The sequence below is a fragment of the Pseudopodoces humilis genome, chromosome 18, assembly GCF_049639895.1.
Source record: "Pseudopodoces humilis isolate 2021_Gansu_Grassland_sample_001 chromosome 18, ASM4963989v1, whole genome shotgun sequence".
In the NCBI taxonomy this organism is placed as follows: Eukaryota; Metazoa; Chordata; class Aves; order Passeriformes; family Paridae; genus Pseudopodoces; species Pseudopodoces humilis.
The window spans coordinates 2,021,742-2,034,843 of NC_142217.1; the positions used below are offsets into that span (position 1 = coordinate 2,021,742).

Sequence of the window (13,102 nt, forward strand, 5' to 3'; positions counted from 1 at the left end):
GCAATGTCAGTAGCTGCAGTACCCTTCTCTGTCAGCCAATGCAGTCTGGCACACAAAAGGTGTTTTATGCACTCACTAGAAACATACAAATAAGGGTGTGACTTCACATAAAGAATATGCCCTGCTCAAGGAGAATTACTATGTTTTTCTGCAAATAGCCTGAAATATTTAAAATATTTGAATATTTAATTCTATTTACAATATTGCTGAAGAACATAACAGAATCCCAGTGTGGTATCATGGAATGTAGTCCACAGAAAGGCATTAAGCTGATCTCTTGCTACCATCCTACACCATCACAGATAAGAGGTGTGTGTCTCACAGGAAGCCTTGAGCAGGATGTCACAGCTCCTGAGCAGTCCCATGTACAGAAGGCCTGAAAATATATGTGCAATTTTTCCCATTTCAGACCATAAAATTCACCAGTGTATCTATGGTGAAACAGAGTACTGACCAATTTATAAAATCAGGCATCTACAGCACACAATGAAGTAACAAAATACAGAGATTTATTGATAACTGCATGTTCTGTCATTTGATTTCCAATCCCCTTATGTCCCAGAGAAATGCTCAGATCAATCTTACCTGAAGAGTTGAAAACACTGCTTAGATCCCAAAGAAAGAAATGCAAGAAGATAAATTAGTTAAACTATGTTAAAGGCCTAGTTAGAAGTTGCTTTTAAAAGACAGGCACTGAAGCCAATGTACAACAGGTACTAAAAGATGCCAAATGCTTGGTATTGCAGGTAGCATCTGCTACCAGAGCCTGCAATGTAGGAAGCAGCCTCTGGCTGACTTTTCTACATGACAGCTTCCTGTCAAGTACTGGAACAAGGAACTGGAATGGCTAATATGTCCGAGACTGAGCCAGAGGCTGGAGAGCACAGACTCAGGAAGAGCTGCTAAGAAATAAAAGTTTGGAAGTAACTTAAGTTCATTCCAGGGTTGCAGTTTGAACTACTGCCCTGTTTTCCTGGGAGAAAAATTAATAGGCAGCTCCAAACCAATCTGAAAGATACAAAGGCATTTAAATCCCTACTTGCGATGGCTGTTTCTCTCCTAGCACTGCCCCATATGTTTCGCTATTTGAAAAGGCAACTAAGTCTTAAAGCAGTCACCCACTGCTGCTGATACAAGGGAACTGCATGACCTAGGAAGCATTAAAATCACAGAGAAGTTTAGCACCTGGCTCAGCACCCTGTCTCAATAGCAGCAGCTCCCAGGGAACATGGGCTAGAACAGCAGTGGATATACACAATAAGGCCACTTGTTCTTTTCTGTACCTGAACAACTCCTGTTTTGATATGTCAGATTTAAAAGGTCTGTATTCAAGATATTTAATATTGAGCACCTACAGTTAACAGTCTATATATAAAACCTCTGGATATGATCATAAAATCCATTCAGAGAACAAACCCTCTCCCAAAAACATCTGCGCAAACATTCACATCTTCCAAACGTGTTTTACGATAGATTTTAGTAAGACAGATTTTAATAAGATAGATTTTAGTAATACAAACCTTCTGTTTGTGCTGGCTTTGTTTTTCCAACTAAGGTAATCTACAGCAAAATCAATTACTGCTCTAGGCTGGGGAGAACTTGCATAATTCTCCCAACCTTACCAACAAAAGTCAACAGGAGACAGTCAAAGGCAAAGGTAAGGCTGATGAAAGACAGGAGAATTCACTAACAGACTCAGCACAGGTAAAACCAACGGGAAATTAACTGTGGTAGAGATAGGAGAACAGTCCTGATTTTCATGGGGGGCCAAGTGAACGCCAGTGCTGAAAATAAGCCCTTTCTACAGAGGCTGGGTCAGAGTGACCTGGCTGATAGCTCAGTATATTCTCCATGGTAACTGTAAACTTCCACACTTCCTCTGTTCAAAGAGTACCATAAAGCTATTGTTTGCACCCACATCCACAACCAGAAAACATACAAGCACTAAACTAGAAGCACCTACATGAAACAGCATGTTGGACTGTCACATGTGAAGAGCCAGTCACAGTAATCTGCAAATTACTAAAGGCATCCAAAAGACCTGAATACCTGGGGAGGGGAAGACCACAATCTTTACAAACATATGATGGTTTATGAGTAAAAAGAAACTTTCAGCTTATTTTGTCCTTGTATCAGCAATCATGTGCTGCAAGCAAGAAAGGAGAAAAAGAAGCAATCACTGAAGACACTCTTAACCATGGCAGCACTACTTGTTCCAGTGGAAGATATTTACAGTCACATGACTGCAAGTCAGCGCATGCTGTGAAGCTGCATCCCCTGCCTAGGGGAAAGCCCAGACTACCTGCTGTACTTCATAATCTTCAGGTGTGACTTCCAGGCCTCTTCCCATTCACAGTGTTTGACATGTTGGCTGAATGGATAAGCCTGATTCCACAAGAGCATGCTGAACCACAAGCTAGCTAAGAACCTAGAAGTGTGAGGAACTCACCACTAAGTAGCACTGATTTTTCACAAAGTTACACTAACCTCATGCTCTGCCACCCATCCAGGCAGGCCAATACTCACATCTTCCACAAGGCACCCATTCCCTCCCCAGCATGTCCTCCCCAAATCAACCGGTTATACTTCCTACATACTCTAACATAACCCTCATCCATCTGCCTAAGAATCTATTCACAAGCAATAGTGTATAAACTGACCTCACCACCATAGACAACAGTTTCTCCATTAGTGACAGTGACACAATAACCCTAATAGAATGCAATGCTGGATTTCCCCCCTGGTGGATTGAGAACTTTGTTGTGTGAGCGTGGCCTTGGCCCTAGTCGGGGTTCGTGATTGTCTATCTTGGGTTCTGGCTCCTTCCATCGCTCCTCTTTGCCCAGAGCTTTTTTCTCGCCTCTGTCTTCCAGGTGTGGTTTGATATTTTCTGTAGCTGCATTAAAAAAAATAGATTAGATCATCAGATCACTTACTATTCTGTAGTGCACAAAGTGCCTCATCTTCTGTGGGCTGCATTTTCCACATCTCCCATCCACAACACACCTAGGTTTCTCATTATCTGTTCATTTTTCCTGAAGGAAACATGTGCTAAGAAAAGAATTTCACTTTTCACAAAAATTCCTCTCTTCCTTCATCAATCTTTCTAACAAGGATATGAAGACTGAGCAACACACCTTCAGAATTATTTTGGCAATTGCAGGCAATTAAGCGCTACAAGGTATCAATCAATCCTTTCATACTGAGCTTGAAAGCAGGGTTCCCATCATTCTTTAACAATTAGCTCAGTAATAATATATTTTGTCAGTCAGCTGCTTAATATTTACAACTACAGAAGGCAAAAATTAACCATTTGAAGGAGATGGCAAGAGAGAGGAAGAGGTAACCTGATAACATGCTTTGCCATATACAAATTCCATACATATCTGTATATACACACATGGTATCACAAGCAAAGTCTAAACATACACACACAAAGTATCATGACTCACACCTGTGTTCTCATCAGTAACAAGAAGAGAACCACTTCCCCGACACAAGCAATTAGATTTCTGACTAAACTTTTCAGTTATATTATCCTAAAAATATGAGACTAAGGCTAATGTTTAAGCAGAAGCACAAGAAACTTCCTCATAGCTTATCTTCCCAAAAAGAACAAAGGAAAGAATTTATCTTGCTGACCTTCTAGCTTCTTTGGTATTTCCTCTTCTTTCAAGACAATGTGATCCTGCAAAGAAATCAAAAACTATCTTAGTGTATTATTGCTCTCAAACAGCAAATCTGTCACAAATAATCCTTCTGGAAGTTTTGCTTCATTTCTAAGTTTATAGATCACTGATCAAATAAAAGTAAGCTGTGTGTAGCCCTTAATCCCTTCCATTTCTACAGAACCCCAAAAGCAGGGGCACAAATCTTCTATGTTACAGCAAGGTGCACATCTCAGGCAGTTCACTGAAACATGAATGAAGAGGCTACATTAGGTCACCAAAGTGGTAAGCACAGCAGTGGTGGGTTAATTGCCAGACAATTTTAGAGGTCTTCTCCAACCTTAAGAATTCATTGACTTTAACGTCAGGAATTAGGGTTCATCCTGTTCATCTGTTCATCCTGTCAAGCACCTGCTATCACATAGGAGAAGTTGGTACACACAACTACAATACAAGAAGCCCTTGAAGACCCTATTTGTATGCAGCAATCCCTGTCTTCAGCAAGTATCCCAAAAGTCAGGTAACAATCAAAACATTTGAAGACCATTTCCCCAACAATCTGAATTGACTGTTGGAAATACACAGACACACTTCAGAGAAGTATGTTTTCCCACCCATAAAACTCAATCTGCAGTAGTTTTTGTAAGTATGTTGTCTTCTTTCCATCTCAGTTTCTCCCCACAATTCCAATGCTCTAACTAATGACATAAGAATTTCCACAATGTTGTCCTCCATTTAGTCAGGAATTCATGGGAATTAAAGTTATATTTCTATAAAAGTACCTAAAAGAGTGATCATCCCAATAAAAGGGTACAGAGAAACAAAGAAAAATCCTCTCCTACACCAACAGCACTACTCCTGCCAAAACCTAGCTCCCAATCTTGTTTTTCCTCCTCCTCCTTTCATATGGTCCCAAATACTATTCAGAACATGCATAACAAGAAAGCACTCTGCCAACACCTTAAATTTAAGGGGAAAAACACAAAGGCAAGAAAGTTAAATTGGACCGGTTCTTTCTTCCTAAGCTTCTAGGAAAAACTAGACTTGTAGTCAGCACAATAATTTCTGTCCTGGTTCCAGCCAGTATGGGGTAATTTTTGCAGTGGCCAGGGAAGGCATGGCTGAGACCTGGAGCTTATTCTATGCCACATCATGTGCAGGGTGTGGGGGGAAGACGTCCCTTCTGGCCGGCAGTGGTGTGGCCGAGCGGTTGGGGTAGCACTGTGCTCCCTGTGGTGAGCACTCACGTGTGAACTGTTCATCCTTCTTGTACACTCCATTACTAATTTTGTTGCTGTTACTGTTCTTTTTGTATCTCATTGCTATTTCCAGTAAATTGCTCTTATCTCAACCCATGATTTTTACCTTTTACCTCCAATTTCCCTCCCCAGCCACAGAAGGAAGGGGGAGGGGAGTGTGAGTGGTGCATGGTTTGGAGTATTTTCCATGGGAACACTAAACATTCCTAAACCATGTCAGTTTCATAGAATGTTAAATTTCCATGCTATTTGACATGCCAAAAACATTATCATCATAATAGCTACTCACTTTTTAGTATTTACTTACAGTAAGACAGCAAGTTGTAAATCTGCATATAGGTCACTTATAAACAGTAACTGGTACTGTATCCTGCTTTTTTCCAAACCCAGATGTGGTCTTAACTACAAGCAACTATTACACATCCCAGCTTCTAGATAAAAACTCAACTGTATAACCTATGTATAACAACTGTAACACTATACTAAGAGACTTTTGTGTCTCTTGTACAAATCAAGTACCTGCTGGGCCTGACACCACTGATCCCAAATTCACTTTTTCACTGTTGGTCACTTAAGATTAATCTGTTCAAGTGCTTTCAAGGTGACTGTAGATACATGTATTTAGGAGAGGTGAAGTGCACAACCAGGCCTCACAAAGGTTTATGACTGTAGCTCACCAACTTCCCAAGTCTGCATCTAAATCACATCTGCCAAACTGCAGAATAAGGAGAAATATCTCCTCCCTATCCAGATTAAATGCCTCTTAGCTCTGTCAAGAGCTCCAGCTGTACCTCACTTATATGAAAGATCAAAGGCTTTTTTATCTTCTTTTTTTTTTTTGAACACATATCCACAGTCTAATTAATACTTTTACAACAAACTGCAGAGATCTGATACACCCAAAATAATAAGCTATCAAGGAGACTTTAGGAATATGTCTAACTCAAAGTCACTCCATGCATACTCAGTTCTGTTCTTAGGGAGAGTGCAGGTACGTGAGAGAGCACAACAGGACCCTAGAGCTGCTGGCTTCTTGATCTGACAGCAACAGAAGTACAAATACCTTGGGTTTGTTCGGGTGTGCTCGCACAATGCTAGGAGAGACAGGAGACCCAAAGATATCACTTGTCTTCCCACCAGGTGGATTCATGCGTGGACGAGGCTGAGTAGAACTAGAATCCTCAAAAATGCCACTTTCTTTTCCTCCTGCAAGGCAGTTATTAAGAATTTTTTTCCTAGATTACTTTTTCACACTATAGTAAAAAAATTTTAAAAAATATATAATTTAAGGACTTCTACAACCCTGCTGCCTAGGGACTTTGTCTTATTTGCCTAGCTGAAATCCTTTATTACAATTCACCTGTGGTTCTCAAATTGAGCTAACTGCTGATACAGCTTTACAATAGAAGCTGTTTCATCAATTCATTTCCTCAATTTGGAAAGAATTAAGATTTGAATAACATGCTAAAAAGTCTGTGAACATACAGATCACTGAAATATTCATATATTCAGAAGTGTGAAAAGATTTGATGTTCAACCCTACTCAGTATATAAAAATGCTACATAAAAAGACAGATCCCAGTGTTCCAGTTTAGGAACACAAAATCATTCTATGCTGCAATTCAGAGCCCAATGACACAGAAAGAGGGGGCAGCTTTTACCTGGAGGGTTTGTTCTTTTTGGAATGTTCTGAGGTTGTTCTGATGCTCCAAAGATATTGGATGCCATCCGGTGTGGCCTGCTTGAAGAAGACACTTCTTCTGTACTCCCAAAAAGATTACTAGAGTCTCCCCCTGGGGGCTTCAATACTCTGTATTACAGAATGAGAAACAATATCCAAAAGTTCATTTAAAATTTATAGCATTTAACATATTTGATGTCCCCTTCCCATTCTCTCCTTGTATGTAATTACCCTGATTTTAATTTACTTTAGGTAAATTCTGTAAAATACTTCTGTAAAGTAGGTTCTGCTACATCCATGAAGTATTTACATTTCAAGAGCTGTTTTAATATTCTTAAGTTCAGCACAAATATTGCCAACCTCCTGGTCAGTCAACTTGATCATTAAGGTATCTATGATTACATGGAATGATCCTAACACTGCCACCTACACAAATGGCTATGCTGTCTGTGCTGTTCCAGAATTTCTTCACAGGGAGAATGGGATACTTCACTGGAATGGGCTGACCAGGGCAGTGGTAGAGTCATCATCCCTGGAGGTGTTCACAAAATGACTGAATGTGGCACTTAATGTTCTGGTCTAGTTAAGAAGCAGTCTTACTTTGAACTCCATGATTTCAGAGGGCTTTTCCAACCTTAATAATTCTGGGATTCTGTATCAAAAATAATTTTTGCAGTTACATCTCCCAATTACTCACAGTCTTAGCAGCTGAACAAAGGTAGTAGCTCAATTATACTATTAATCTGAACCCTTGATCTGGAACCTAAAGTATCCTTTGCTTTTAAACCAAGAGAACAGTTACAAATTGCAAGATCTCGATCCTACCCAACCTGAATATAATTCACATGTCAGCGAATCGTTACAACCCCTCCTCTCCCTAGCCCTGTTACAGCAGCACATCATTACAGGTGAGCTACACCGAGCACAAAATGAAGTTCCTCTTGGTGCCAAGATCTACTCTAGTTTAAGATTTAATTTCACAAAAATAGAGATATTTGGCTACTCTGTCAGAAAATGAGCTTTGTGTGCATTTCAGATCTCATGATGCAGAAAGCAGTTTTAGGCCTTTTGGAAAGGAAGAGATAAAAGTTCCTATTTTAGTCTGGGGATAGTTTATATAAACAGTACTAGTCTCAAAGGGACTGTCTTTGCTGGCCAATTTCAATATTTTAATCTTTAGTACGACTGTGGATTTAATTAATGCCTTCAGCTTAAGGAGTAACTAGAATTTCAGCAGATAGGACAACTCCTTGTCCAAAGCACAGGTTAGATCATATAAAGCTTATTTATTTACAATTTAGTGTCCAATGGACTACAGATCCACTAGCCTCCGTGCTCTCCATGTATTTTAGAAGACTTAAACCCACTATTAAAGCACACACTGTATAGTTAAATTATGAATTTCAATCAATCATTCACAATGGTCTAGAAATCACGAGGCAGTTTAAGTATTTAAAGTGGGGAGACTGAAGGAAAAGGGAACTCTACAAAAAAGTAGTTTGGGAAGGGTCTCTGTTAAAATAGATTCCTCTTACATAATTTATATTATTTTTGACTTTTTCTGTTCTTTTCAGTTATTTTTTAACTGCATTTAGTCTTTTTTGCATTCCAGCTACACTAAGTATACCAGCCAAGAGACTGAAAGGAAGTAAAAAGCTGTTTATACAGCTGGAGTCTCTTACACTCCAGATTTACTCATTTACCATGCTGTTTGCTTAACACATGCCTACAAGCAGAGGGGGGAATAATAATATAACTACATTCAGATTTTTTTTGCTTTAAGTAAAATAGCAAGTCATAAGAATCAAATTACTTCTCATTCCTGCAATGGGTTTTAATAGCTATGCAGAAAGAAATTCTAGAGAAAATCCATTTTAAGATTATAAATATTGATAGTTCAGTAAAGAAACTTCATCAAAATAAATCCAATACTGATTAATCTTATACTGTCCTCTTATTTTCATCTTAGTATCACTAAGAAAACCATACTGTGGAACAAATTAACCAGAGGTATGGTTACCAGGTTAACCACATGATGCTTACAAGGTGGAAATCAAGTACAAGAGTACAAGTACCTCTTCTGCCAGCATCAAGCAAAATGATGTCTTTACATACACAATGTGGATTTACCACCTCAGTTTCAAGAATTTCAAAATGCTGGGAACCTCCCAAGCATTACATAAACTTTCATATGGCAGTGACTATGGCAGTGACAGCAGGTTAATAAAATTTGAACTAATACAAAGTCAGATAACTAAGTCATTCACAGGAATTACCAAAAATAACCTTGAAATACAGCAACAAAGTCTGTCAGCTGATGCCAATAAAGAGGGCAGGGCTTTGCGCTCATTCCCTCCAACCAAATATGTGGGAGACTACAAAGCTATTTTCTTGTTGTGTAGCCTCTAGAGCACTGCTGGCCTCCTTGTACTACCACATACTCATTTCTAGAGCAGTAAGACATGCAAGTCCCCCAAACCAAGTAAGAAAATCAGATTTCACTTGTAAATCCCACCAAAGGAAAAAAGCATGCTAAACTTGGCAAGACGAGCTGCTTCAACAGAGTACACAGGAATTTAATACATACTGTATAGTGACTTTAGTTTATAGTCATTTTAGTTTACATCAGTATTATGCCAGCTTATATGGAGACGTTTTTGTTCCTTTTAGCCAGGTAGGCTGGGTTTTTCTTCCTTTGGGAAGGTGTTGTTTTATTCTTTCAAATCATGAAAAAACAACCCTTTGTCTTCTACAAAATCTTAAATCTGCCTTTCTCTCCCTCCCCTCCAGCAGACCAGAAGTTTGTGAACTCCTCTAAAACAGCTAAATCAAGACCCCTATTCTTCAATTTTAAAAGCCCTTACTAATTGCTTTTTTCTCTTCTGGCAAATTTGAAGAATTTTTATTAGTTGTTCTGATCTTTTTTTTTATCCTCTACATTCTAACACACTTGAATTTGAATGCCCTTTCCTTATTAAGCCTTTCAGCCAGCCTATGGAAGCCTTATCCATTACATCAAGACACCCTCTACATATATATTTTTTTTTTTTTAATCCTGCCTGAAAGTTAAACACTGAAGTTTTACCAGTTTTCAGACTGTTCTAATACGGTAGATAAGAGATGCATTATACATAAGAAGCTAGCAAAAAGCAGGTGCTGAGGTTTGGAACTGCAGGCTCTAAAACAAGACCAGAGGTCCTGGGGCGCTCCTGCTGTGGGATCAATAGAAATTCACAGCTCATTAAACAGCTCACTCACATACAAACAGCAAGCTGTCTTAAGCAGCCATATTCTTGATCTGAAAGCTCCAAAATACTCTCAAATACTCAAAATACTGCAGTGGCCTCGATGGGACTAGAGGAACATGAGTATTACATTTCCAAGGTGGTTAAATTTACCATCGTCAGCTCTTTGCAGTAGTTGTGAAACTGCTCATACACTGGATGAATCAAGGGTATGTTAATACAATGCATCTTTATAGTGCACAACAACGGAACAACTCTGTCCTGCTTTGCTTTTAGAAGCTCTTAGACATACAGTTCAATGTTTTACTTTGAAAAAGCAAAACTTCCTTAAAAATATAAAGTGTCATTGCTGAAGTTTAATAAAATAAAACTAGGCAGTTAATTAAATTCAGCAAACTAGCTGCTTGCTCTATCACTGTACACATTTACAGGATCACTAGAAACATTTCACTGGACAATTAAGTGAAAGCTTTCACTTATAATCTTCTTTGCATCATTTACTTCTAACAGCAATACTCCTGTATTATGAAGTTCTCAAAATGCAAACACTTGTTTATAATTTTCTAGGAAAGATTTTCACACTAGGAAGACTTTTTTTTTTTCCCCACTTCCACAGCTGGTGGTGGTTGCTGCAGGGATTTGGAATTAGGCTCAATTTTAATTAGAGTGACTTCTACATACCAAGAACTGAAAAAGGATTTGCATTCTCACTAAACAAAGTTTTGTTCAGGGAATGAACAGAATAAGCTGTGTCTTTCAACCAGGTACTGTTCCCCTTGATGGCACAGGCCACGAGTCAATATAGTAAACACCTTCAGAGACCACGCTGCAAACCTGCTAAAGGAAGTTCCTGCGGTGCTGACAAGGGCTCTGGTACAGAGCTGTGAGTGGCTCCAGCCTGCTCTCAGGCACCAAAAACACACCCTGACACGGCAACGGGGAACAAGCTGTAAGACTTTTGCTCGCTGTTAACTAACACGTGGCAATGGTTTGCCCGGAAACCAAATTTATGCGTTAAAACGTGGTTTCAAAATTACTATGAGAACAGACACTTCTCAGAGACTACAAGGACAGAGCATCCTCAAGTCTTCTAAAACCAGGTCACAGCTTGGAGCGACTGGAATGCGAGAAAGCTTAAAGCGTTCTTAGACAATTTAGAAACCTTTCCTCCTTCCCGCACGCGACACCCTCGCAGATAGATTATCACCGCACTCACGCCCTGCGGTATTCAGCGTATCTGCCCTGCTCCAAAGCAAGCAATATATATACTTCGTAGGGCGAAAACAAGCCGACATCTGCTTCTGCAAGCGTTTGTGCTGAATCCTCCCTCTTACAGCTTCACAGGAAGTAGCTGGGGCCCCTCGCTTTCCTTTAGAAGAAACACGGCGGGAGAAGGTGCTCCCCAGCGCTAGGCCCTTCTCCCCGCGCCGGAGTCCCTGCAGGAGCTCTGGGGTCAGGACGGGCGAGGCACCCGTGGGCGCCGCGCCCGGCCCTGGGGCTCTCCCCATGTGCCCCAAGCGTGGCCTCAGCCCCAGGCAGCACCGACGGGAGCGCAGTGTGGCCGCTCCCCGCCCAGACCCCGGGGAGCGGGACAACTAAACTGAGGCACGGCTAAGGCAGGAGCCGCACGCTGGCTTCTATCCGGCACTACGGGAGGTATGAGGCTACTCAGGGGTGATCCGATCTCCTCGGCCTGAGCCTACATCCCCGCCCCGCCCCCCTCTCCCCCTCACGGCCCTCAGCCGGAGCCCGCACCTCCCGCGCCTGAACAAAGCCCCGCCGAGAACTCCGCGCAGCCGTACTCTTCCCTCCCGCCCCGCCGAGCGTCCCCAGCCGCCCCACCTGGAGCTAGGCTTGGCCGGCTCAGCCTCAGTGCCCTGGAACATGGTGGCACTCAGGAGCTCCACTCCACAGCCCACTGCAACCGCGCCGCGGGGAGAGCCAGCCACCCCGCCTTGCCCGGCCATTGGCCCATTTAGCTGCCCATCATGACGAGCAGCCTATCGAACGCAGTCCACCCGACTCGAGATCCCGCCTGGTCATCCAGCCTTGCAGAGGGAGGGAAGCTTAAAACTACCCGGGTCTGGGCTCATCCTGAACGCCTTCCATTGGTTATACTGCCCGTCCGTCAGAGGCAACTGCACAGCCATTGGCTGAAGGAAGGGCGGGGCGAGCAGATGGAGGGCATTTAAGGGACGGGGCGGGGTTGGTGTATGGGCTGTAGTAGCCGAGAGGGGTCCCTCAATCTTAATCGTACAGTCGGGACCTTATGTAAGGGTTTCACCTCGAAATGGTGATGCAAAGCAGCAAACTGGAGGAAGATCATAGTACGGAATAACCTCAGAGAGGACCTCATAACCTGCTGCCCTCCACAGCGTTTCCGAGTTCTAGGATACCCGAGCAGCAGTCCCGAGCCTCACCCGTAGCCGGCAGCCCCTCAGGCGCAGAGGGAGCGTTGCGCGCCGCAGCGCGGGAGATTTAAGTGGTTCCAGGGAGCGCGGGCAGTTTGCTCAGTTACCGGTCATTACAGTTGCTGAGAAAACTTTAATGTATGGTGCCCAGTCAGCAGGGAATAGAGTCCCCTAAACTCACCAGAAAAGATGTGGTGGCTCAGACTGAAGTCCCAAAAAAAAAACCATGCAAAACATGCAAAAAACCCCATGGAGCCACACAGATTTCAGGCCATAGCTCACGTCTGAGCCTGTCAGTGGATTGTACCAGTGATGGGCAGCTGCATCAGATATGACCAGGTGGATGACCTGCCCAGCCTGGTAGCAGAGCTACAAGACAAACTAGAAAAACTGAGAAGTATTAGAAAATCAAAGGAGGACATAGACTGGTGGGGCCATGCTCTGGCCTCCCTAAGTCAGGATCAGCCAACAGAAAAGAGATCCTTTATCCATCCCCTATCAAAGAGCAGGTACCAATTGTGAAGTAAGAAGGAAGTGGAGGGCAGTCCGTACTCGAGGAAGCAAGCCAAATTCTTTGCCCACCTCACTTTTCCCTCACGGTATCCTCACAGGCAAACTCAAGAAAAGTGGGTTGGATGAGTCGACAGTGGGATGGATTGAGAACTACCTGAATGGCAGATCCCAGAGGCTTGTGATCAATAGTACAGTGTAAGGTTGCAGAACTGTCACCAGCGGTGTCCCCCAGGTCTCTCTGTTGGGCTCAGTGTTGTACAACTTGTTTATCAATGATTGGATGGAGCAAATGCCTCCTGAGCGAGTTCACTGCTGATACAAAACT

General features: G+C 42.1%; 1 protein-coding gene across 2 annotated transcripts; it reads right to left on the reverse strand.

Annotated features, from left to right (window-relative positions):
- Window positions 1–487: 487 nt before the first annotated feature.
- On the reverse strand, window positions 488–11,879 carry JPT2 (Jupiter microtubule associated homolog 2). Of its 2 annotated transcripts, none has more exons than XM_005522774.3 (5): window positions 11,696–11,879; window positions 6,589–6,737; window positions 5,991–6,133; window positions 3,643–3,688; window positions 488–2,896 (listed from the first exon to the last, which is right to left on the reverse strand). In XM_005522774.3, exons 1-5 carry the CDS (start codon window positions 11,818–11,820, stop codon window positions 2,712–2,714), a joined length of 648 nt encoding a protein of 215 aa, XP_005522831.2. In that variant the 5' UTR covers window positions 11,821–11,879; the 3' UTR covers window positions 488–2,711. The 2 variants fall into 2 exon arrangements, with proteins under 2 accessions (XP_005522831.2, XP_087920127.1); XM_088064001.1 differs by lacking the exon at window positions 11,696–11,879 and adding an exon at window positions 11,123–11,398.
- Between the last annotated feature and the right edge of the window lie 1,223 nt (window positions 11,880–13,102).